General features: G+C 41.0%; 1 protein-coding gene across 3 annotated transcripts; it reads left to right on the top strand.

Moving 5' to 3' along the window:
* rbm33a (RNA binding motif protein 33a) lies at positions 1-26,917 on the top strand. 3 transcript variants are annotated; one of them, XM_042510133.1, is made up of 19 exons: positions 1-190; positions 3,652-3,730; positions 4,132-4,180; positions 4,576-4,649; positions 4,771-5,083; positions 6,972-7,127; positions 8,033-8,201; positions 9,273-9,487; positions 11,853-12,171; positions 14,184-14,245; positions 17,615-17,744; positions 18,156-18,523; positions 19,150-19,404; positions 19,615-19,899; positions 20,328-21,092; positions 22,770-22,937; positions 23,791-23,976; positions 24,315-24,403; positions 24,600-26,917. In XM_042510133.1, exons 1-19 carry the CDS (start codon positions 172-174, stop codon positions 24,646-24,648), a joined length of 3,750 nt encoding a protein of 1,249 aa, XP_042366067.1. In that variant the 5' UTR covers positions 1-171; the 3' UTR covers positions 24,649-26,917. The 3 variants fall into 3 exon arrangements, with proteins under 3 accessions (XP_042366067.1, XP_042366068.1, XP_042366066.1); XM_042510134.1 differs by having other exon boundaries at positions 11,850-12,171; positions 18,156-18,511; XM_042510132.1 differs by having other exon boundaries at positions 11,850-12,171.
* Positions 26,918-27,214: the final 297 nt, after the last annotated feature.

Raw genomic sequence — 27,214 nt, 5'->3', positions numbered from 1 at the left:
ACACAGCTCGGCCATGTTTGTATTCTGGTCGTGAATAGAAATCACTGCCGCATAGGAGCTGTCTTCTAATCAGTCTCGCCTTTTGTACCGTCAATATGGTGAAGAAATACTAAAGATTAAATGCACACTGCAGTCCTGTAGCTAAACTCTAAGCGGGACGCGCCTTCCACCATGGCAGCCAACGCGCAGGGTGAGTAATATTCGCGGCTTTTGTCGACGATGCTAAGTTAGCTACGTAGCTAACTTAGCAGACATGGCAAGCTAATGTTAAAGGGTTTGAAAATAGTACTATATTTATGGTAGGCCACATACTAGACCTCAGCGACGGGAAACTCCTGCTAAATTAGCTTACCTTAAACAAATGTTTGACCCGTTTAGTGGTACACCGAAATGACGAAGTTGAAGCGAGCTTGGTAGCTTTGCGGCTAACGCTAGCGGTAAGCTATTAACACGATATAGCTTAGCGTAATTAAGCTAGTGACATTTGTGAGAGTTTATATTCGCTGAATGGTATAAGTTAGCCGCGAGCTTGGCGAATTAACTTATGTCTAAGTCGCAGACTAACGTAAAATTTCAATTTTTCAATCCAAATTTCCGACTAATGTTGTCAGCAGCTGCGTTTGCAAATATTATAAGCTACTTAGCTAACTTAGCTAACTAGCTTATTCGTTACCTCACGCGAGTATAAGTGGTAGACGGGGGGTTCTCACGTGAATGACTAATCGTAAATAATGTTAGCGTGTCGTTTGCTATGTAAAAGTTAGTCATTCGGTGTTAACATCATTAAAATTCTGGTTTACATGAAAAAAATATCCTTCAAAGTGAGTGGTGTATAGGCTTAAATTGAACCTGATGTTAGCCAACGTAGCATCGCTGATATAAGCTATCCGATTCTATTATTCGTTAAGAAAGACCACGCAGATCTTTGGCCAATACTATGTGGCATTTTGTCAACGTTTTAAACTTAATTAAGCCATCGACATAGCTGTCGGTGTTCTGAAATCACGATGGGAAAATCAATATATGACGCAGTTAACACGATGTTTTCAATGGACTTTTGGTGGCTATCAGAATCAATTCAGCGCGTTAGTTATATTCTTGTAGGTAACTTGATGTAGTGAGAAACTAGCACCAGGCATATGAACACATTAGCTCACTAAAAGAGTTGTAAGCAACTATGTCCTATACTTAATAGTATTCTGAATTGTCCCGTGATTCATAACAAATCCGGGCTGTACTTACACTATACTTTTTTCTCATATTCAAATGCCAAATGAAACGGTCACTGTTAATCACAACAATGTAAAAATTTTAATATAATCGTTGATTTTGTCTTCAAATTTCATGTATTAGAAAGGGGTATTTCGTAGCTATTTTTTATAGTAGGACGACTCAAAAGCCTGTTATGTCTGAGTTGGACTTCAATAATTCAAGAGAGCTGCAAGTGCAGAGACTGCAATAAAATATAAGTATAATAGAAAGCCTTTGATTGTCATCGTTTTGTGCATGATATGAAATTAGGAGTGCGACTCGCGGTTGGTGCATAAGAGTTATATTTCATCCAATATAAAACATAAACCTTGATGCAAAGACCACTTTATAAAAGAGGAAACTGCGAAAGTGCCAGTGTCAACAAGCTGCCCAGGACACATCCTGTTAGTTATTGCCATTGATAGACTGGAAATGCACATGCCCTTTTCATGCAGGACATTTTGACAGCAACAGCAGAACTGCATAGGTGTAACTAATAAAATTAACAATGGTTGAATTGTAATCAGTTGCTTTAGTGTCCAGTTCCTGGTATTGTGCATGCTGGCTCACTGTAACAGTGTTACAGCTTGAGCTCTCAGAGTACTCCCTGGGGAAACCTGAGCACAATTCCCTCTGCAGGTGTGTGCACACTGTCCACAGCAATTGCTGTGTGCATACTTGTGCAAGCCCAACACTGGTGCATGTGGTTTCTGTTTACAAATCTGCAGCAAGCACACAGCAGAAGATGAAAGCAAGAAAAGCCACATGTGATGGTTCTTTGTTAAAACCTTTTACAGTGGCTTTGTTTCGCTACTCTACAGCTTGTTTGTGTTTTTCTACTTGCTTCCTTGTTCCTTCGTTGGTTATAGGGGTGTAGCGATACATCGACTAGGATCGTTATGTTGATTCAGTGATCAATGATGAAATACTATCAATGCCATAGAAAGCATTGATACATATAGTCATATTTAGGGTATGCCTTTATTTTAAAATTCCCATGGCACGTATGTGTCACCACTTCTGTCAAAGCAGACCTCCTTCCTAAACATTCAATCAATGCTAACCACCTAGTACCAGACAGACAATGGTAAGCACATAAGAAAAATAATGAGGATATGTCCTAATGTCATTTACATCAATCACAGTCCCCTGAACTGAATTAAATCAAAATCATGGCAGACTGCTGCTGATATCAGCAAATATTGTGTCATTGTCCAAAGAATGGATATAATATATTGTGATGAAACTTGGGATTTACAACATGTCTGTTGTACCAAAGAGTCATGGGTACCAAAGATCAACAAGCCAATTAGGGTACAAAATTAGCTCCATCCACCAGCCAAATGACAGTAAAATATGCAACTGGCTGCTAGATTTGCTTCACTCACCAGCCAAAAACATAATGGTAATCTATTGAGTGGCTGGTGGCCAAAGACTTAATTTTGCATATAGGAGCTAGGGATGTACAATAATATCTGCACATCATTGGTATCGGCAGCTATTGGCTTTAAAATCAGAAGTGGCCAGCATGCTAATTTCTACTGACAGGTACAAAATATCAACCCTAAGCTGAAATATTTTTCTTATTTTGCACAATTGATGAATGTTACGTGCATTGAAAAGCATTGTATTTTATGTCTCCATCTGCTGGTGGGCCATCACGACAAGAGTATGGATAATATGAAGTTAATTTCACTGAAGACAGTCTTGATGATCACAAAAATTAGGTGAAGAATAAGTGGCTATATCGATATCTGTTATTGACCAAATGAGATTCTGCATATAGACATATTGGATATCAGCAAAAAATCCAGTATCGTGCGTCCCTTCTTTGAGCTAAGTGCACAGATGTCAAAGCCATTGCTATGCAATTGCGGAGGTTTTGGCATGCCTGCATGTGTTTCCAGCATATGACCTGAGAACCATGCAGCATCCTTAATGGGACATTTGAATACAATGAAGCCATTGTTAATGATAGAAGTAACCCTTGTGTTTATCCAACTGACAAGTCAAAAAGTCACAGAGAAGTCAGTGTTCTTGTTAATCCTCCCATTTTTAACCTGTGTGTCTTTACGGGAATTAAGAGTTGCCCTTTGACTGATCTTTTGTCCCAGTATTTGAGCTCCCTTTGGTAGAAACTAAATGCATGGAGCGAAAGGGATTGTTGATGATCTGTATCAGCTGATGATCAAACAGCAGCAGGAGCACCGGTCTCTGCTGTATGCCATACTATTTGTACACATGGCATTAGTGTACTTGTTGCTCAAGTTTTTGATTCAGCTTGTAAGAGGGGCATAACAATATAAATCAACAGCTGTTCAGCAGTGTGCTCATAGTCCCTGTACGTTGTGGCAGCCAATAGTCTTTTGCTCTGTATGTAAAACTGCCTTTCTGTTGCAGATTTTGACTTCGATGAATATGACAAACCTGGTGCTGAGCGGTCACGCAGGAGAAGAGGCGAAGATGATGATCTAGAGAGGTAAATTATCTCCTCATGTTTCTCGACAAGAAGAGAGCAGTAGTGTATGTAATTGATAACTTGCTAAGGTAGTCGAAATCAAGACTAGTTGAATGCAAAACAATACTCCTGATAAATAAAATATTTCCATATTGTAAAAATGTATGACATTAACATTAACTTCTCATGAGTTGAAGATTTTTTTTTTAATATAAAGTTAAGTTCTATGCCCTCAGTGTCGATTTTGTCCTGTGATATCAAAAAGTATTGTATTGAAGTTAGAAATGTAAGTACTGTGACAATGCAAAGTAAAATTAGGCACTTAATTATTGCAGAATAACATTTGTTGCAAATAAACATAACACTTTGCACTATTATTTGACTCAGCTTACCTGTTAAAGGCTGTCTTTTCTCCTTAAAAGTGATTTGGAAGAGGAATTGTTGGAGGAGGACTGGCTGACAGGTAAAAAGGTAAGATGAAACAAAATCTCTCTGTTTTGTTTATGTTGATTTATTTGTGCCAAAAAACAGTTGGCTTGTCAGTATGGGTTCTCTCCTTACAAGCAGGAAACGGAAAATAATATCCAAAACATTGGGTGTTGGTAGAACATTTAGAAAATAGAAGGAACAGTGGACTTGTAGCAGGTGGCTCCTCTGCAGGGGGAACTGTTGATGTGAAGCAGGAGGAAGTACAGTGGACAAAAAAGAACTGTGTTGACCTGCCCAGATTGCCTTCACCACATGGGAATAGAGCATCCTTTGGGGTTGGAGGTGGTCCCCTGCCCCCACGCCTTACACACAACTGAGGACGAGTGGAGTATAATTTCAAAAGGGCACATCATAATGACACTTTCTTTTGGTTTCAGAATCCATCAGAAGCATCAGATGAAGAGCTGAATGATGACCTTCTACAAAGTGATGAGGAAGATGTTAATGTGAGGTACGCTTTTTACAAAAGTGCCGTTTCTTCAGTCATAAATTGACAAAGTTAAGCTTCACTTGGCATATTTTACTGTCATGCTTCATTTTTCCTTACTGCAAAATGTTTTGTTTGTTTTCAGCGGTCAGAATGTGAGCCTCAATGCCTCATACAGCCTAGGCACATCCTATCACCAGCAGGACAACTCGCAGGAAGCAGACTACACAGATGACGTTGTGAACCTGGGTGCAGACGGCTGTGAAGAAGGGGATGTAGAGGAGGAGGGGTACCAGCAAGAGGGGGAAGAGGAGTACACGCAGGAATACAGCCAAGACAACACAGGGATGCCTGAAGACCAAATGGATTACACTGGAGAGCTAGCTGAGGGTGACGACGGCTATCAGGATGAAGTGCTAGACATCCAAATCAATGAGCCCTTAGATGGTGAATTTCAAGTGAGTTCTCACATTTGCTTACTCACACGTAAAAGCCTGCAGATGCACACACAAACACACACACACACACACACACACGTCCTCCCACTCCCTTTTCTGTCCAACTCTATTGTATCCAAGAGATAATATCAGTTTTCTTGTCTCGCTAAGGGGACAGTCAGGATTGGAAATCTATTCAGGAGAAGGAGATGTCGGTCGGCGTTTTTGGGCAGGAGAGGATTAGATTCATTATCACTTCCTGCCAGTTAATTTCTCCATCTTGCTGACAAAGTTTGTGTTGACAGCTTGTTTGGCATGAGGTAATGCTGTGCTGTCGCCTCCAAATCCCTGTGCCATTGTGACCTTGGGCCCTGTATCTTTGGGGGAGTAAGAAGCTGCTTTGTGTTGCGGAGATGTGCTGCCAATCGGCGGAGGTTAATGTGGGGGGCTTTTATCTCTGGCTTTAGACGGGATCTGATAAAGTCTAATGCAGGTGAAAAGATTATTGACCTTCCTGAGGACACCCCATACAGTTTTCTAATGATTGATGCGAGTTTTCCTTTTATTCGTTTCCCTTCCCTCTTAGCCAGGACTAAGAGGATCAAAGATAAGACCAGATCCATGTGCAAATGTCCGTTATGGTCCATTTACTAAGGTGTGATGGTGTTTGGCACCTGACAGAGATATATTGGTCTACCTCTTTTCTCCAAACAAAGATAAGATGTTGACCTTCTTAGTGAGGGTGTGCTGCACAAGTGGGCACCTATTTTGGATTTTGGGAAATGTCTGCAGGTGTGTATGTGTATTATGTGTAATAACTGTTCACAAGGTCACTAACCTGCCTGGCCTTGACACTTTGCTCGCCATGGTATTCATCGAGTACTGCGTGGAACAGTTTAAAGGATTAAGCTGTTGTGTTCCCTTGGGGCAGCCTGTCCATCCGTCGGGTTTGCTGAGAGTGTTTTTTTTCTCTTCTGCATTAATATGTGCTGCTGTTTGGCAGGTTAATGGAGCGCAACACCAAACACCATAGTGTGACCTACTGTCTGACCTTATTTAGCAATGAGCTTTTGTTAGAGGATGATATCCAGATAAAGTGGTTGAATTACGAGCAACTCTTATACATGTTGTAGGACCTTGTTGGGTTTCTGGAATGACTGAGATGTGTATTTGGAGATGATTGCGTCATGACTTGTACTGTTATTTTCTTATGTAGTGGTGGAAACAGACTTTGTCACCTCCTAGAATATTTATTTCTGTGATGTTTTTGCCATGAAGGCATGAACTGACGTTTCGGCCAATAACGGAGTGATTTGCGAGGAGTCAGTCAATGATATTTTCACCATCATTGAACTGGGGAGGAGTGCTTTTATCCGTGCCTGCATTTCTGTATATCATGTCAAACATTTACATCTCATTGAATTTCAAATGCTGTCAGGAATAGTAATGAAGCCTTGCTCCCACTGTTATGGTAATTATGTTGGGAGGGGGGTTACATGGTGTCTCCCCAAAATCCTCTGCTTAACGTTTTAATGTTTGCCTTTATGCTCTGCATGATTTTTGGCATTTTTTCATAAAAAAGTGAAAGTTCTATCTATATTGCAGATATATCATCATTAAGACCACTTGTATTTATTGCAGTCATTGAAATTAGATGAAATGTGTACATCCATATTTCATAAAATTTGCTCTTGGATGTCAGTTGAACTTATCGATGTATCTCTTATGTTTATATATATATATATTTACCACAGCATTGCATAGCATAAATAGATGTTTTCATTTTCAACAGAGACGAAAAGATTGTTGTCTAGCAATGGCTGAAACACTGTTGGTCTTTGCTAAATCTTATTGAAGCGTTGTCCCCTCTTTAACTAATCAATACGTATTGTCCATGTAATCTTTAAAGGATGATGACTACCAAACCTCCTATGATGGTGAGCGTCTGGATAAACATAGAGTCCAACAGGAGGAGGTCCCAGAGGAGGAGCAGCAGGAGATGGGGGGAGGAGAGCAGCAGGAAGATGAGGAGGAGGAAACAGCCAAGGGCTTTGACACAGAGGAGGTATGCAGAGATCCTCCATACGACACTGTATGCTTTTTGTTGTTATGGATTGATGGCAATTTATTTTCAGAATCTGCTATTGAAACAAAGGATGCACTGATCAGGATTATTCAGTCCCAATACTGTACCTCAATGTAAACATTGCTTTTCTAACTTTTTGAAAGTAAGTGTAACAAATAAATATATAGATAGAAATTTACCAACTTGGTCAGAACTTAGCTAAAAAGTAAAATTCCAGTATAAAACAATAGAAATGCATAAAACGAGAGCAAAATGTCATCTGTGGGCATACTGCTGATGCACAATATAGTACGTGCACGTGTAATCAGATGCAAATATAGAACTGAAATGAATAAATGGACCCTGTTGTCACTTATACCTGATCCAGCTATTTGAATCAGCACTGACCTAAACACAATGGCCTAATAATAATATCAATATTGGACTGTTGCATCCCTCGCTGAAACAGCAAAGAGGGTGCAGATTACAATTAATAATTTATTATTTGTTCTCTTCATCATAGCTCAGTCTGTGAACATTGTAGTCTATCATTATATTGTGCATTTAAAACAGTGTAGCTTCATGTATGTTAATCTTGTAAGTTAAGGTTCAAAGACTAATTTGGTAGTTGTTTTTAAATACATGCAGAAGGTTTGAAGAATTATATTCAGTAAAAAATGTTAGTATAACAATTCCCTTTTATGTTTTACGATAGAAATAGTTAAACTATATATTGATCATTGAAATTGTGGCAGATTAAATTTTTTGATCAGCTAATGGATTAATTGGTTAATTAGTTCAGCTTCAGTAGGTTTTGTGATGCACTCAAAACCATGATGAAGTTAAACCCTGACCCAAATTTACACACAGTTGACCTTTGTTTTAACTACTCATCATGTCCTCAGGTTGAAAATGAAGCTGCGCCTGAAGAACAAACAAAGGAGGAATCGGACGAGGAGGATGAGGAAGATGAAGAGTCTGGTCGCATACGGTTCAAATCAGAGAGAAAGGACGGTGCTGTTGTGCGGTTGGCTGATGCAGGCAGTAAAAGGAAGGACATCCCGGAAACACTAGGTACAAACAAGTACTACTCAAAGATGGCTGGGACACACTCTTTAACCCCGTGGGTGCTTTGGGGTACAACATATGAGAGCAATGTAGGCATAGCTGCGATATTGGAGGGTTACAGTGAAGGAGCTAGAAATATAGAGATGGTGTCTACTCCTTTGGGTGCGCTTGGCCTGACAGAAGTTTTGGGTACATCCAAACTATTGGCAACCAATATAAATTGACAGTTTGCATATAGAAAGCATTAGTTTATGGTCTTTTATTACAGACTTTTTTTTAAACAATTGCAGTATTGTAATTCTGACCCATATCTTGATATTTCATACCAAAATATTCCAACCCAAGGCCGATGATAGACGCCTTAGTGAAACAAATCATCATATGTAGTCATCCTACATATCGTATGATAGTGCACTAGCCCTTCAGCCTTTTGGCAACTGCAGACCATACATCACTGCACATGTGTTGTACCCGAATGATATTATGCTGTAACTTATCCTCTTTTTAACCTCCTTGGGTACAAACAGGCAGCAGTCTCTAGGGCTGGAAAATGAAGCCAACTACAAAGTGCCAAAAACTGCAGTGCCTCTATGGCCATTGATGCTGGCTCCAAAATAGTCAATCCTCCATAGACACCCCCCCCCCCCCCCTTTTAAAATGCTCCGCTTTGGTCTCTATAGCTTATTTCAATGTTCATGACAGCTGAACAGGGGGGGAATATTTATGTAATTGATCCATTTAAATTTTATTAATGTTGTGCTTAAAGTTGTGCATTATTTAGGTTGTAGCTGTTTTTTTCCTTGCTCCATCTGCTCAAAAATAGTCACTTCTGGCTCCAAAAATTCAAAATGCCAAACTCAAGTTTTAAAAAGAGGAATCTACAAACCAATATTTGTTTCCATATTTGTATGCATTTTATGGGTACAGATTATTCCAACAGGACATATGTTATCCTCTGCTCTGTAATAACGAGGGTGAATTTTTAAATATTTTCTCATTTTTAGCCTGTATTTTATACCAAGTTCTCCAGACAGTGAATGTACAAGTGCTCTGTTTTCTTGTTCTGCTGATCATTAGAGCTGTCAGAGAAGGCCAAGCAAGATCTGATGGAGTTTGAGGAACAAGAACGGCAAAAGAGACAAAATCGATATGGAGGCCGAGGCATGCGAGGAGGAATGCGAGGCGGCAGAGGAAGAGGAGGCTTCCCACACTATGGCATGGGGGATTTTAGAGGAAACAGAGGAAGAATGAATGACCAGAGGCCCCCTCTAATGGGAAACATGGGCATGCAGGTAAACCATTCTACACCCATTTACCTGAACACTTTTACTGGGATAATCTTTTGGGCTACACTGAGTAACGCATCACTCAACACTGAACAACTCCTCTTGAAGAGTAGCTAAATAGAGCACAAGAGCTTCACTGGATAAGATGATTTAAAACGACTCTTCACCTTCTTCTATTTGTCACAGTCACAACAAGGCTCAGTGTTTTCGTACTTGACGTGTTTTGTTTGCTGCTGCTCTCCTCACTATCTAAGACCTCCAAAGCTGTGGTCGTTTACGCATGACAAAAGTCAAAACGCTCTGCTTCCCCGTATCTATGTTGATATATGGATTATTGCAAATCATTTGGCAGTAGTCCATTTAGACAGTATTATACAAAATTAAATTTGTTCTCTGCCCAGGATTTAGTTTCTTGTGGGCTTTTATTATTAGATATCACTCCAAGCATTTAATCCTTTGATTTACATGGCTCATCAGTTTGTACAAGACCTTTTGAAGGTCTAGGCGAAAAGTCACTTCGAACCTAAATGAAAACAACCAGTGATGATGATCTTCGGTGGTGGAGTGGAAGGTTGTCAGATTTTGGGGCTGGGCCATGTCTAGTTACCATAATCACTTCCTGTTAATTGTGACGTTAAAGATACCACATTTCCATTTTTCATGTTGTTTTTGATTTAATCACTGTATGAAATTATGTATTTTACCAAGGCTGCGTTCTACAATTGATACAAAAACAAGACTATTGTACATTGATATTAAATTACTAATATACTGTTGTGTTAGATCAGAAAGTCTCGAGGCTCTGTTTTTTATTTGTATTATTTTTTTTAAATTCAATGATATAAGGCTGTAAAATTGAAAACAAAACATTAAGGCTGGAAATGAATATTTATATGATAGATGAATGACATGCCAACACCATGTTGGTGATCATTTACGGTTACAACACTGTATGTTAAACCACTTGAATGATTTGGTCACTGGTTTGTTTATTTATTTGCTTTGTGGCTCAAATGGATAGACTGGACAATTATCAAGAATCCATTTAAAACTTAATTGATAATATAATTATTGTTCATTTATTAGTAGGTGCCACCCTGGATGATATATTCTGATACAAGCAGACTGTTGTATTTTCCTTCCTTTCATTGGCTGTTTCTCACTTATAATATATTTACAGGGTTCAAAAGTTTCACGTAATGAAACATAACAGTGAATTTATTCTCTGTGGCTGGTGATGTTGGGTAGCTCTGCTCTCCGTAGATGCGCGTAGATGCATGAAGTTTTGTTTAGCATCGTGTACGTTTCTTAATTTCCATGTACCGTCTGTCACTCCATATATGCCAGCTTGCTGGAATTATATTTGAATAGCCCATTGAGTACCCAAGGCATGACGTTTGTCTTTAGGCTGAAGCTGAAGTCAGCATCGCCCTGGTTCAAGAAGCTGATGGCATTTTTTCCTTTGGATTTTGTATCATTGCAGAAAATGAGCTCAGTGGTCAGCAAATGTTTGTTACATGTTTTATTCAGCAAGATAATTTTCACAAATGAGCACTACTTTCAGGACTTTTGAAGCCTAAATGCAATTGCCAGAAGTAAAAAGCTAATGTTAGGCTACAAATGAACGACACTACTGTCGCGTTGCCTCTAATAGAAGGCTGTTAAGCCACGTTCGGCTTGATGAGATTCTGTTGTCTCATTTAGCCACTTCTTAGCAACCAATGTTTTTAGTGTCAAAGTTCATGAGAAGGATATTTACTGATTTATTTTATGTTGTAGAACAAAAGGGGACAGTCTATATCTATGCCCCATTCATTGTTTAAATTGTGTATATAGTGAAGTCACAAAGCATTATTTTTTTTCCCAAACAAACAATAACCCGATAGAACTGTCAGCTGTCACTCCCCCGCTCTGGGTAGCTCTTTTGCTTCATGTCTGTGGACTGCCTTTAATTATATAATTAAAAACTGGAGTAAAGTATACTATGCAGTTCTGTTTGTGTTACACATTTTGAATGGTCATGGAGAATTTTTACCAAAGGTCCCTGAAAAGTCATGGAAAATATTTGAAATTTTGTCCGTGAAAATGTTTAGTAACCCTTTTTATAGTGACACCACCAAGGTTACCTTCAGTTTTATGTCACTTTTACAAATTCTCAAAAACACACGCACTTTTAATCTTCAGGGGAGCCTTGCATTAAATTACTTCAGGACCTTCATCTTGCTTGTGAATTGACTTGTTGGGTTGAGTGGTGTGTCATTGCACGGTTGCAAGCAGTGATATCAGAATCTTCCCAGAAAGAAATATGTTTTGACAGGTTGTTTTGGTTTTTCTCCTCCTCTCCTTTTCCCCATCTCTATCCAATTAGCAGCCATCCTCCCGAATGCATCTTCCCCATCAGCCTCATCAGCAGCAACTGCACTCCCAGCAGCAGCACTCTTCACGTCCAAGAGGACCTCCTCCCTTCCAAGAACATGGGCGCCCAATAGTCCAGCAGCCCCTTCAGCCCCTCATTCCCCCGCACATGGCTCACCGCTCCCCACCGCTGCGGCCCCAGATGGAGCCGCCACCACGAATGATGAGCCCCCCGCCACCCAACTTCCCCCAGCATCACCAGCAGCAGCCTCCACAACCCAAAAACATCCACATCAACCCCCATTTCAGAGGGCCCACATCATCCTCTGTGCAAGGTAGGCTAATCCTCTATCACTCCAGTGCTTTTTGTGAGCATTTTTTGCCATTTAACTTTAGTGTCTTTCAATGAATTTCCCCTTGTTTCCAGTGTTTTCTCTGAATTCATCAGTGAGCTGACCCATTAACAGTATTAAAACTGTAATTTTGTGATGCCATTTGTAAAACAGCAGTTCTGCCATCCATGCATTAACAAAAAATGTTGCAAGCAGCTTCAACAAATTACAAGAGGATAGTTAGATCAAGAGTCAAATCATATGATAGCCTGTGAAGAGACTAAATGTGTGAGAGAGAGACACACACATAAGGATCGATAAAATTTAAAAGTGTCGTATCTGGTTGACTTTTTTGGATTCAGAGGCCATGTCCAAGCTTATAATATATATGTAAAATTTTTCCATTGTTACCGCAAGCCAGAGGCCCCATGCTACGATATTATCACGATACTTAAGTCACTATACAATACTATTGTGATTTCAAATGTTTTACGATATGTGCAGCATTGCAATGACATATATTGTGATAATTTGCGATTTATTGCCTTCCTTTCAACCGCATATTATATCCCTGATGGAAAACTTCATAAACATCTGTTTTATCTAATAAGTTTTTTAAATTGTTTGTCACACTCAAGGCACTTTTTCTGGAGTAAAGTGTTATCTAGTTGACGAAAAAGCAATTAGTTTTATTATTCAATTTTCTATTTGCAAAAAATGATTATATAGTTCAAAATTCAATACTGGGCTGTGTGTATCGTTATAATATTGACAAGCAAAATATCACAATACATGCTTTATTGTTTTTCTTTTCCCCCCAACCCTACTGCAAACCATTGCAGTATGTGTATAGATGTAATATATACACTGAGCTGCCTCTGTAGTCTTCTGCACAATTAATATATTTTCAAGACTGACATTAAAATCCAAAAGATATCCGGATTTTGTGTTACATTTTACCGTCATTATTTTGGTCTTCAGCTGTCGGTTTAAGACGATATGAGTGTACCCTTTGTCTTGCGCATAGTTGATGTTCCTGTTTATTTGTCTCAAATGTTCTCTCTGCATGAAGATAAAATATGCAATTACCATTATTTCTCTAAGATTCGTGCTCTAAATCTTGAGAATGGAAATCCCAATTTACATTTTATCCAAAATCACGCAGCCCTAGTTAACCAGCAAGATGCTCTGCTGAGGTGCATGTTATGGCTGGCAGTTATCCTTACACTGTCCTGAAAGGTGTCTGGATTAGAATGTCATTTTGTTGTTTGGTTGAATGACAAGTGAATAGCTCTCTCAGCCAGTAATGGGTTTATCCTCCATTTTTCTTCTGGCGGCATCACCATTTCATTCCCTGAGATGGGTTTATCTGGCCTGTCTGTCCAGGCCAAGATTGAAATTTTGTTAGCAAAGCATGTTAGCGCTTATGTGTGTATGTGTCACTGTTTGCAAGAGTGCATGGGGTTTTGGTTTTGCTCCTGAGAGGAAGACGTGTTCTGGAAAATAAGGAATTGCCTGTGGTTATGATTAAGTGTGTGTGTGCATAATATGTTTGTATATATGTCTGCATGTATTTATTTATATATTCATGAAAGTGATGGATTCCAATTCAATGTTTTCCAGTTGTAGATGTTGACATACAATTACAATAACCCTTATTTTGAAGCAGTATGAAAATCCAGTATGTTGAATTATTTTGTGCCAGATCTGGTGAAACAGCAAATGTCTTATTCATTTTTATTTGTTGAGTTTGGTAAATTATTCTCATACATTTGATCTTTTCTTAAGCTCACTGGTCCGTGTCCAGCTGTGTAAAGATGTGAGGAGCGACTCTGATATAAAATTTAACATGTATGTCTGTGTAACAGCCTTTAGCATGGAGGTGCCTAATGGGCTCCTCCCTTTCTACTATCACCACCCTCTCTCTGCCTACTGCCCCTCATTTTCATTTTCTCCCCCTCCTCAATCCCCCACCCCCCCCCCCCCCCCCCCCCCCCCCCCCCCCCTCATTGCAGTGCCCTTGATGCCTCCTGCTCAGAGCCAGCCCAGACCTGCTGTGGGTCCTCAGAGGTTCCCTGTGAGTAGCAGCTGCTCCTCTCCCTCCCTTTCGCCACACTTTCTCTCCCTCTCCACGCGGTTAGCGTCCCTTTTTTGTGAGGGCAATATCATTACGGCAATTAGACTGCCTGCCCTGGCCAAATACTGTTAAAGCAAATCTGTAAACACCGATACGTCTGGCTGCACAACTGGAAATGCGTGATAGGGGCTTTAGGCAGTAGACTTTTGGAGGTCGAGGCTTCAGTGGCGGGACTTAGTTAGCAACTCTTCATGGATGGGCTGGGGCTCAGACTAGCCAGCTTGGCACATAATGGAATTGTGAAACCAGGATATACTGCCAGCTAAAATTCACTTTCCACAAGTTTGTGTCCCAAAGGCACGGAGACCTTTTTTGAACGGTATTTGAATTAATGAAACATGCTGGTGGTTTGATGGGGCTTGAGTGAGCCTCTTGCCTTTTTGCACCATATATTCTGAAGGCTGAATTTCACGTCAGAGAAAAGGGATCTTAACTCAGTGATTTCCTGTAAGAAAAGGTCCTTTATTTCACTCACAAAGAACCCATCCGAGGGATGACGGAAATGCCTTTAAAGTAATTACTGCATTGAGGGAAATGGCTCGACAGCAAGTTGGCCAAAGTGCTTTAAGTTACTCCGTCCCTCTAGTTAATGATGCCCAGGCATCAGGTGGTGCTGCTACTGACTGACATCTTCCTGGAAAGTGCATTTTATATGGATTTATGCAAATTAGCCATTGGAAAATAGCTGCATCCAATTGCATTCAAGTGGATTTACAACCCAGTTGCCAAATGAGCTGGGTTTCCACATAGAGTCAAGCTTTTGTCAAGAAAACTGTATTTTTATTTACCTCTTTTCCTACCTTCAATGTCAGATTCAAGCAATTCCTACTCCCTGAGGTCTGTGATTGTGCTAGATATTGATAGCACTGTAGCAGGGAGCTGTTTTGCCTCTTATCAGACAGTAGAAGGTGGGGTTGGAAGGGTATGCAGACAACTGGGCTGATGAATAGCATAGTGTTGGATTCCCCAGCTGTCAATCGCATTTAGGCTGCTGTTGCCAAGGACACAATTTGAAATGCAGGTGACATACCAGCCGGCAACATTCCATTTACCAGTGGGCACCTGATTACTCATGATTATCATACATTATCATCCCATCAAATTTAATTGTTAAAAGACCGGGCAAATGGGGGGTCATAGCCTCTAGTATTACTGCATTAAATTTTTGCTGGTGGAGTCTGGTTTTGAAATATTAATCTCTGCACCAATTAAAGGTAATAGAATATTTAATATGTTGAGATAATAACATTCAGTCTCACCACAAAATAAAGATGCCATCAACCACACTATTTGAAACAGGGCTGTAATTCCTAGTTGTTACCCATATGCACATTTTAGAATTATTTTATTCCTTACTGTGAATGTTTAGGGCTGGGTGAAACATCGAATATACTAGATGTATCATGGCTTGTTCCACATGAGATATATAAAATGACTATAGCATGAAGATTGAGTATAAATATTCAAGTCATTTTTTAAGCCACCAACATGAGACTTTTCGGCGTTTCAGTTCTGTGCCTCTCATAAGGTGGGTTTCCATTACAAATCTGCGCAAAACTCAAGTGATATTTTCTGTCAATAAAACACAATTGCGACATGACTGCGCTTCTATTGAGTGATATTATGCGATTTCTTGCAATGTTACGTGACTGTCCTCTCGCGGAAACATTCCAATAACCATGGCGATGGATGTCCAAAACATTGGCAGGTTTGTTTCTATTGCAACCACTCAATAAGGCCAATCTAATATCGCCATAATTTCTCTGTCTAGTATAAGAGTTAATAAGATCTCGGTCTCCTCCACCATCCACAAATACCGAGTCATGTTTTGTAGAATGTCATGTGACGTTGTTTTTTTATCTTTTTCTTTGGGTTTAATGGCGGTTGGCATCTATAAAGTCGCATTACTGCCACCAGGTGTTATACATCATATGAGCTATAAAAGCAAAAAAAGTGTTTCCATTGCAGTTTTGCGAAATATGTCTTTTTCAAATCACCTGATATATCACCTCATGCGAGTGCCAAAACTTGTTGAGTTTTTTCGAAATTTGACGTGTTTCCATTAGGCGTATTTTGTATTCGCAATTTCAGTTTGCACACTTTGAGGTGTTTAGTGGAAACCCGACTTTAGACACACACAAAGCAGGGCTTCAGGCTGTGATTATTTAGTCACCTTTTGTAACCGCTGAGCACCTGTGCGATTTAAAAATCTTTGTTGTATTTGAACTGAAGAGCTATTAGTTTCCACCTTACTAAAACAAAGAATATGCGTCAGTGTCTACAGTTTGGTATTAGCTGTAAGAAGTTAACACAAAACCCAAACACAAAAATGCCTCTTTAAACTCAAATTTCCATTCTAAAGTAAATACTTTGACGTTTGGCCCCTCTCCATTATACTTGTCTTGGTTATCCCATCACTGCTGAGAACTATCCCAGCATCAGTTACATGTTGAGCAGCCCGCAGCCTGTTTATAAAGGATTAAAAGTGAGAGAATGAGTGGTGTTATTTGAGAGGTATTATGGACACCAGAGTCCTCATTGTGCAAACCTGCCTGTCTGACCTTTTAGAACAGTGCAATTGTGCCCTCATTTTGATCCCCTGTCTTTGTAAGCCCCTTTGATTAACTTTCTGTTAAGCAAGTTTTTGGGACTCTGGCCTTCTAGCTTTCTAACACCTATCCTTTCTAAATACCGCCACGCAGCAGTGGAATAAAGATGGATTAAGCCTTGATAGCATCTTAAGTAATTTACAATAGGCTTGGAGGAGGCAAGCAGCCCATTTGTGGAAGTGCCACGTGTTGAATAGCAGGTTAATTTTTCAACAGAGATGGATGTTTAAAAGAATAAAGGAGACAGTTATGAGGGGGATTCGAATTCCAAGGAGGGATTAAAGGGTTGTTATCTAGTTTTCCTTGGAAGATAGATGGAGAGTAGCGTGCATGCACTGAGTAGAAAGCTGTCGAACATACGAAGCGGTTGAAACAAAGGTGAGGGCACTTATCCCCTCCTGAAATCCCCTTTCCTTGTTAGAGACGGGCTTTTAGAGGGTTTATCAACAAAGCCCCAAGTAGCATTAATGCAGGTTTGCTCACAAATTCAGGCCGAAGGGTTTCTTTAATATTGGCATGCATATTGATGTTTACAACTCAAGATTCTGCGTCTTTTTAATGACCCTAGCCTTTCAATTACAAGCACTCCCTGCCCGATGCAATACTCCACAACAAATTCCCATTTTTCATTAGTTTAATTTGTTTGTGATTATTGAGTTCCCAGTATGGCCTATAATTCATGAGTTTTGTGTTTTCTTAGGGACCGGGAGACTTCCAGCAGCACATGTCGGGTAATTTTGGTCAGCCCCAGCGGCCCCCTCATCACATGGAGCCCTTTAGGAATCAGCCACCTCAAGGCCCCCAAGACAGAGAGCCCCTCTTTATGGGAGGTGAGTCCCACACCCAGCTTGGACGAGGGTTACAAAGCTCTCTTGGCATATTTAATCCTATTCGACATCACCTCTGGCGGTATACCTACAGGGTATGCTGCTAGCTTTCTGGTGCTGCTCCATCAGCAGCACTCATGTTAAATGCATGTGTATATATATACATCTGAATGAGACTTGGAAACTGCATTAAACATCTATATTTATGAATTTCATTCACAGTGTTAATGCAGAATTTAATACAACGTTGTTTACCATTTCACCTTGATAGAGTTGTCTGTTTTTGTTTCCCTTGCCATAACATTATACATCTGGAGAGTAAGTTACTACTGTATTGAAATTGGCTCACAAAGCAAAAAAAACCTGACATCTCTGTTGTGTTGTTGTTGTTTGCTCTTCCCTGTGTGGGCACAGAGCACACAGAGTCAACACAATTTCCAGGGCAGCACATGTTTGATCACCAGGGCCCTACTCCTCTTATGAACAACCTCCACCAGCACCAGCAGCAGCAGCAGCTGCCTGGCCAGGGCCAAATGGGTTTTGGCCCCCCAGGACCAGCCTTCAACCAGCCGGGCCAGGGTCCTTTAGGACTTTTTCAGAGAGAACCCCCAAGACCCAACCTCCCTCTCCACCAAGGTCATCAGGGGATGGTCGGCTTGAATCAACAAGGTGGCCCCCCCAACCAGCCCAGGCCCTTCATGGGCCCTCGTCAGCCGTTTGGCCAGCAGGGAAACCTTTTCCCCCCTCCACAAGTTCCATTTGGGATGCAGGTACGATTAAGAGTAAGTGATTTTATAACTAATAGATGTATGTGTATTTACGCTGTGCTGTTTCTCTTGTCTTCTATACCTTTAATGAATTTGCTTGCTAAATATTGTTATTTCATCTGAGTATATTATGATGTTTTTTTTGTTGCATCCTCTTTTACCTGTGGCGCTTCTTGTAAAGGAGCCCAGCAAACAGTTCACATGCTTTGTCTGCCATGAATGTATGAATTTTTGTCTGCTTTGCTCTAGATTATTAAAATTGCTGTGGCAAGAGCAATGACTACACTGGAGTACTTTACACATGAATAAACTAAACTAGTTATCATATTCACTGCTACTGGAGCGTAGCAGAGAAAGACTCATGTCTGTTTGGCACTTCCACATTTTGTCAAGAGACATAGACAAGAGCTCCCTCTAGTGATTGAATCAATATTGTTGCAACATGAGATACATACTTGAGGATCCTGGTTGGAGGTTAATTATATTCAGGAATTGCCTGATTTAATGTTGAGAATAGCACTCATAAGAAGTGATATTATTGCTGTTGTAAAAAATGAAATAAAAATGACATCTTGAATTATATGTAACAAGTACTGATTTTGCTGATATGCTCATGTTGTCTTCATTTTCTGATATTTCAGGGCTTAATGCATGGCCCTCCTGTCTCCCAGCTTCCGCATCACGAACCCATGCCATCCCATCAACCCATGCACCAGCAGCAGCAGCATCATAGGCAGGAGTTACCCCATCATCAGCAACATCTAAATGTCAATGAGCCGCGCCCCATGATGCACCATGGCCAGAATCCTTTCCATCAACAGCAGGCGCATGGTAGCCCGAGGCAGATGATGCCCCGCCCTCAGAACCCCCAACAGCGCAACATGTCCAACAGGATGGTGAGAGATTAACATATCAGCTCATCTATTTTCTGCTCAAACTGATGAAAGGCAGTAAAATGGGGTCATTCTAATTACTGTATTCTGTGAGCAACTTTCCTCAAAAAACAAAACAGAAATTAGTGTGTGAGAAATGAATAATCTGACTGCATAAATTAAGATCAGATTGTAAATACAACATTAAATGTTTATATTTTGCCCTTTCTTCAGAACGCACCTGTCTCCAAGCAAATGCAGCAGCGCAACAGCAACCTCCGGGAGCTCCCGGTAGCACCTGGCAACACAAACATGAGCACTGCCCGCCCCGCCGCCAACATTAGGCCTGTTGCTAAGGCAACACTAGGGGCGCGTCCTGGGCCGAACACTCAGCTCGTGCCTGATGGTGGCAGAGGAAGAGGCCAAGTTGCTGCCAAGATCGAATCACAGCCTGGGGGACCAGGCAGGACAGTCAGTGGCAAAGAAATCCCATGCACACCATCCAGCAAGGCACCACAGGTCAGCCTTTTAACACTCGTGGAAAAAAAACAAAGGAATTTAGAAATGTCCTAATGGCACAATAGTAGAATTATTTGGATTAATCTGTATTTTTAATTATATCTTTCTGAAATGGTACTGCAAACCATTGTTCTTTCTTGCCGAATTCCCAGTGACCCAGAAATTGTAATCTCGACAGAGCTTATTAGTGTGCTGAGAAGGACCCCCATTTATTAAAAGCCCAATCATAAGGTTGTTAATGACACCAATCTCATTCAATTGAAGAGACCAGATCAATACTATTGCATTTTTCTCTTGGGTTTTGCCTTTGATTACATCTGAGTGTCATTCCTAGTAATACAGTTGAAATTGGACACAGCGGCACACAGCTCCCTTTCCAGTAAGGGGAAACATGCAGTCATGTTGTAAATTTGTGTTTTGTACCACAGGACCCTGATGAGGACGAGGAGACACGGCAGTACCGACTGAAGATCGAGGAGCAGAAGCGCCTGAGAGAGGAGATCCTGAGGAGAAAGGAAATGCGTCGGCAGATGCAGGCTGGCATCAGAAAGAAGGAGCTGCTGGACAGGCTCAGCTCCCAGGCTCCGACCCAAGCCTCAGCTCCGTCACAGATTCAACCCTCACAACAAAATCAGCCACACCCTGTACAACAGCAAGCACCGCAACCACAGCAGCAACAACAGGAACAAAAACAGCTGCAACAGTTACCGCCACAACAGCAGAGACAGTTGCCTCAGAGAACACAACAATCATTAAATCAATCATTAAAGAATCCTAATCAAGCGACCCCTATCCCTCCAAACGGCAGTGCTCAGATCCCTACACCACGTCCCAATGTCAAGACACGCCTGCAGATGGCGAAAGGTAGCACCCAGCAGCAACAGACTCCTAGGCCTGGTCCGGGCCAGCAATGGGAACCACTCCAACAGAATCAGCAGCAGCTTCAACAACAACAACAACAGCGAAGGAACAGTGCTGTGAACGCTAACAGACCTGGTGCTTTGATCCAGACCAATCAGGTCCCCCAAAAGAACATACCTGTAACTCCCTCTATGGGCCCTGGCCTGGCTCAGACTCCGACACAAGGACCTAAACTTGGAGCTAAAAGAACTGTGATGCAGCGGGCCAAGAATTCTAGTTTCGAAGGCCAGCAGGTGCCACAAAAAGTCAGAGTCGTCAAACTTTCAGGAACGGTGAGCACGCCAGTTTCATTTTTATCTTTCATATTTTGGTCCGACATTTATATGAACGGATTTTACCCACAAGGGAAACGTCACTTTTGAAATGAAATGCCACTGATTGCCCCCACACTGTCTATTTTGTAATCTAAAAGATGTCTAACCTATTGGAATGACAAGGTGATGTCTGTGTCATTTTGGTAAAATTGATCTGTTAGGAGTTTCCTCTCTTAAGCTTTGGGAACTGGTATTTAAGACACAATGCCTTAATGCACATTTTACCTAGCACAGAAAGGCTGTAGGCATTAAAGAGAACAGTATGACATTTATCTGTAGTGTTGGGGACACCTCATCACTGCTCTTAAAGGTTGATATCCTCTTTTAAGGGCAGAAGAGTATTCTTTTAAAGATAGAGGCCTTGGAGATGGTAAAACAAGAATGACAGTAACACCAACAAGTCTAGAATTACCCACTGCCGGCTATTTTATACTCACTTGATAAGTTACTGCTGTGGCCTTAATTACACATTAATCTTTATTGAAAAACCACAAAGGCATGCATGTTAAACATTCATACTTGTCACTGATGAGACATGTTGGTGGGATGTGATAGTATTTTGAAATAAGCCGCTTTCCGACTCCATCCCAGAGGATCAAGCCACAGAGCCAAAATCGCAGGCTGGCTGCAGATGAAGATAACTGGGTGTCAGTGTGTTAATGGAAACCTGCGCAGAGCTATCTGATGTACCGCATCTTTGGAGAAAAAAGGGGAGCAGGATGTGAGGTGGAGAAAGAGATGGAAACAGAAAGAAGGAGCTAAGGCCTATAGCTGTCGTGAAAAGAAGATTGCCGAGATGCTCCCTCTTCCACATTGTTCTGCTGTCATCAACGGGCGCTTGACAATGTTATCTCCTCCCCTCTCTTTTTTTCTTGCTCTCTCTCTTCCTCTCTGTCATCCCTCGGTTGCTCTTTTCCATCAGCCCATCTCTCAGGTGCGAGGCAACAAAGGGATGCCAATCCAAGACCCTTGTAATTAATCTTTTTTGGTTGAACGGGGGGAGCAACATAATACCTGTGTAAGAAAGTTGCCACTTTTGAGGATTTGGATTTGTATGGCTTAGGCACACAGATAAGAGGCAAATTATATTTTCATCAGGGATAATACAAAGCAGCGCAAGACACAAAAGCTAGGGAGGAGGGGGGTGTGAGGGGGATGGAGTACACATCGAGCTGCTGTCGTTCCAGTGTAATGCAGCTTAGCATTTGATGGGTGCAATCAGGAGCTGTGATTTCTATAGGAGGGATTAATCCATTTACTCTCGACTGGGGACAGGTCAGAGATATCGCCTCTTTTCTTCCCCTGTATTGATCTGTCACATCTCTCTGCAGAGTCGGGGAAGAGACGACCTTCAATTCTTCCCCGCATGTCAACAGAGTTGAGCTGTGACTTCATTTGATAATGAGACCATCACCTTGTTGGGTTGATCTTTATTCCCCGCAGCATGTCTGATAGGGATCCAGTGCCACTTTTCTGGCACTTTTCCCCTTTGCTGTGTAGATAGGGCTTTGCATTTCTCCGTTTTCAATAAACGCTTTGCTTAATGTGAATAGGAGTGTTTGATGCCTGCAGATTGGTGTAAATGAAAGCTTGATTCTTGTGTAAGATGCTGAATTAGTGTTGTCCTCCATCCAGAGTGGAAAGGGGCCAATAGCAGCTGGCAGCCCAGTGCAGCAACAAGGCACCTGGTCAACAATCCCGCTCAACCAAAGGAAGGTGACCATGACAGGGCAGCAGCAACAGGGACCCGGAGGAACACCACATGCTGGCCGAGGGGTCATGAGTAGCCCACAGCAAAATAGGGTAAGTCATACATGAACTCCCGCTTTCTTTTGTGCTTTGGACACGAGCATGCATCTCATCCAATATATATATATTAATAGCGCAGACTGTGAAGTAATGGCAGCTCTGAAATAAAAGAAGCTGAAATGTCTCCTGTAAAGTTGTCCCATGCTGCTGGCGCTACCCTGGCATTCAGTAGACATACCAATCGAGCAGCAGTGGTAATAAGACAGGACAGTATGCCAGGTGCAGGAGTATTGACAAGCTGAAAGCAGTGTAACACGGGGGGCTACACAAGGTCCCCTGGCCTCTCTGCACGCCTGTCACCACCAGGCTGCTGTCACAGTTACCATACTCACTGACGCTGACAGGGTAAGGCAGTCACCATATCGCTTGCATGGCTCCTCTCCCTTTATGCTCCCCCGCCCCCAACACACACACACACACACACGCACGCACACACACGCATATTTCCTCTACCTCCTCTCCTCTCTTTTCGGGGTCTTTCCCTCCCCCTTCTGCTCCTCTGCAGCTCAAGAAACATACCTCTCACTCTCAAGCTCAAATGAAGATATGCCATGCCACATGCATCACGTTCTGACGTTGATGTTCTATGTAGAAATATGATAAGTCAATCATGTGAGAGCTTGGCGTGTCTGAAGGGTGCTAGAGGAAAACACATAGCGTTTTTTAAAATTTCCTTTGTGCTGAGAAACAGTATAGCTCCTCTCCACATGGTTGGATGCAAGATTAAAACATCAACATGCCTGTGTAAGCAGGGAAAGGCTCAGTCTGTGTTACCGCCGCCGTCTTTCTCCTCAACCCTTCCCCGAATTTTTTACCACATGTGGGCGATTTTCTCGCGACGGTGTAGGTTGTTGTGTCGGGCCGGGGCCGAGGTAGAGGGGGTGGTCAGATGGGTCGAGGTCGGCCGATGTCCACGAGACAGAGCCAAAGAGGAGCGGAGAGCGAACGTTGTACCGTGTCCATAGAGGGCCTCTCTTCATCCACAACCGACGGTCAACTGCAGAATCTTCTCAGGTCCATCGGCCCCATTGAGGTAGGTACCACAGCTTGATACTTAAATTTTTTTTGTTTTCAAGTACCCTTTCTTGTTAATTAATTTGTAGATTTAATATTAAAGCATCTATTTTCTGTAAAAAGTATTAAAATTTGTACATACCTTATGCTAAAAACGTAAAATATAGATTTGTACTTTCACCCACCACAGGGGCAGTAATGAAATTTTCGTAGCATGATCCCATAGCGCCCTCTATTGTAGTGATTTGGAACGTAGAGAAAGTGAACGAATGAATGAATTTCCTTGCACCATCCCCCACTCCCTCTTGTGGATCTAGTTGTACTAAATTTGTATTTTAATACTTCTGTTCATCACAGATGTTCAAAATGATGCCCCAGCAGAGGAAAGCAATTGCCAAATTTTCCAGTCCCCAGCATGCAGCAAGTTTTCAAATGAGCTTCCACAGGTAATCAATATTTCTCTCTCTTTTTATCATCTTTTAATCAAACCAATTACATTATTACATTGCTGTGGTTGTAGTCTTTACATTTGTGGTGGTCATGTAATTTAGCTACTGTAGTGATTGTACGAAGAACGTAAGTGTTAATTAGTGTCTTTGCCCATGAGACAACAGCTCAAACATTATCACAATTACTACACAGGCACATGATTGATTTGTCCCACATTGATGTGTCGCTGATTGATGGATGAGGAGCGCAATAGAACCAGGGAGATCTCTTAAAAGAAGTCATTTTCTCCCAACGTGGGAGCCTCTCCGTCACAGCTTCAACATGGCGTAGGAATATTTCCTCAGCTCTTTGGGGTTTCACACAGTCAACGCCTCTGCACAGAAGCATCATTTATCTCTTTTCAACTTGGAACAGTGAACATAAAGACCTTAGCTGCAAAGCATGCCATTGTTTGACTTTGTCTACCAATTGTCCATTGTTGTAAAATGGCACTGGAGAGACACTGGACAGTTAATCCTACTTTGATGTAGTTTGTGAAGAATGTTTTGTGCGTCTAACACGGACACTAAGTAGAGTTCATCATGGGATAATGGTTGCTCCCCTCCTCAGATTCATTATTAAAACTAAACTAAACTCTATCATTCTGGTTTGACCACTCCATAATAGTTTTTTACTATTTGCGGCTCGCTGTCTGGTGCGGATGCAGGAAATGGTTGTGGCAGACTGTGGCCAGCCCATTCTCATAGCAGTCTTTCTCCCCCTCTGTAGATGGCAGTATTTCATCACTAATGGTGCTTTATATTTTCAACTCAAGCCCACTGTCAGGTAGAGATGAGTCTCCAAGCAGTTTTTGGGTGAATGGCACTACCTAGTGGAGAACTTGCATGCAGGCGCAGAGGTGGACAATTTAACATTCGACACATAGCAATGACCGGGACCAAACTGGCATTGGATGTACAATAATAAATGATAATTTTTTTCTAATTTCCCAGTGGTTTTAGGAGTTGTAAATGTTGTGATTTTTGTGTAGTTTTTGCTTTTCAGTTTTAGTGCTGCTTCTGGGACAGATAGTTCAGATCATCTCTCGTTTTGGTTGGTCGTTTGGTGTTGCTCCTCGTTCCAAATGTTATTAGATCTTTTAACTGTTACCTGGAACCCATTTTGGAATAACCCTCTTATGCATTTTGGATGTGTATTTTAGTTGTGTGTCTGATTACGGAGTTGTTAGATTTAGGTTTATAATGTGAGTGTGAATTGAGGGAATGTGTATGTATGTTTTTTGAACGTTTTTTTTACAATTGCAAATTAAAAACATTTTTTGGGAGGCTTAATATTCATCATATATTTGGTCCGTCAGACAGAATTGCTCTCGATTCTTGTCCTGGATACATTTCTGTACATTTTTGTCAGGATATACATTAGGCTTCCTCAGTTCTGGTATAATTGATCCGTGTGACTATCAATTGCCTCATCACTACGCTGCATGGTGTACCTGGAAAAGCACTTTGAACAGTTTTCCTTCACAAGCTGATAATATGGACATTTGGCAGTAGACCAGAAAAGTAAAACAAATTCCCTGTATTACTTTGCCCAAATTGAGTCCCCTAATTACAATAACATCCTTCATATCGAATCAGTCATTGATATCGTACACCCACTTAAAATACATTTCTGTAAGCACAATCTCCATTACATCACTTTAATTTTCTGAGCATGTGCCCTTGTTTGGCAAGTGCTACAACATCACTTAAATCCTTAAATTTTCTAAATAATTAATTTCCATGTCTGGCTTAGTTTTATTTTATGAGACATCATTATTAAACTAAATAGAGCAAGTTAGGCTCATTTGCTTATTCTCATAATTCCATGATTTTTGTCCCTTTTTTGTCTCTGCCGAATTTAAAGTTGTTACGCGAAAACATCTCTTTAAAAATATTTCAACATTATTATCCTTGTTTCCCAGTAATTGAAGTTCAGAAGTGAATCTCGTGTACATTACTAACAGGACTGTGACAAAGGAAGCTGAGGGGGCAACCATTATCTATGTAATAATCATGTACATAAGTAGACCAGAACTTTCTCTCAATATTTATCCAGTTGACTTTTTTTGAGCCATTCTTAACAAATGTTGTATCAAGTTAAACATTTTATATGTAAGGATATGCTGATGTGTCCAGACATAAATCATTTTACTGGTGTTTTGTTTCTAATTTAGAGCTAAAATGAAGAATGACTGGACCACATTTCTGTTTAGAAAAGACAAAAAGTTTAAGGGAAAATAAAAACATGGCCAATATACCGTGAACCTGCAGGTATGTGAAGCCGGTTAAACTTTAGCCCAAAGAGTTGTGGTTGTGTGATATGTCCATGTGTCTGGTGCCTTTACGATGAATAATCTTTCTTATTTGTGCTGCATTTTTATTATTTTATGTATTCTGTAAGTCCGTGGGTAATCAATTTGCAACATATCACATATACTTATTAAACACGTTGTATGGCAAGAAATACTACCTCATATATATTTGGGGGGATGCCACTGAATTTTGGATAGCCAGAAACACGATAATTTTTGTCCTGCCCCTTTAACTGTGATGTCATACTTATGTTCAGCTCCCTACAGCCCTGACATGCAAGAGATAAATCAATAGACGAAGTAAATGTAGCCACATTTTAAAGTATTTAATAACTGGATTTGACTTATATAAAGATAATTTTGAGGGATAACATTGAGATGTTAGTAGATCAACACCTGGCTATGCATCTGGATGACATCACAGATTAAGTTCTTGGTTCTCTGATTTTAAGAC

Source organism: Plectropomus leopardus, chromosome 21 (genome assembly GCF_008729295.1).
Source record: "Plectropomus leopardus isolate mb chromosome 21, YSFRI_Pleo_2.0, whole genome shotgun sequence".
Taxonomy (NCBI): domain Eukaryota; kingdom Metazoa; phylum Chordata; class Actinopteri; order Perciformes; family Serranidae; genus Plectropomus; species Plectropomus leopardus.
This window is presented reverse-complemented; position numbering and strand designations above follow the sequence as displayed.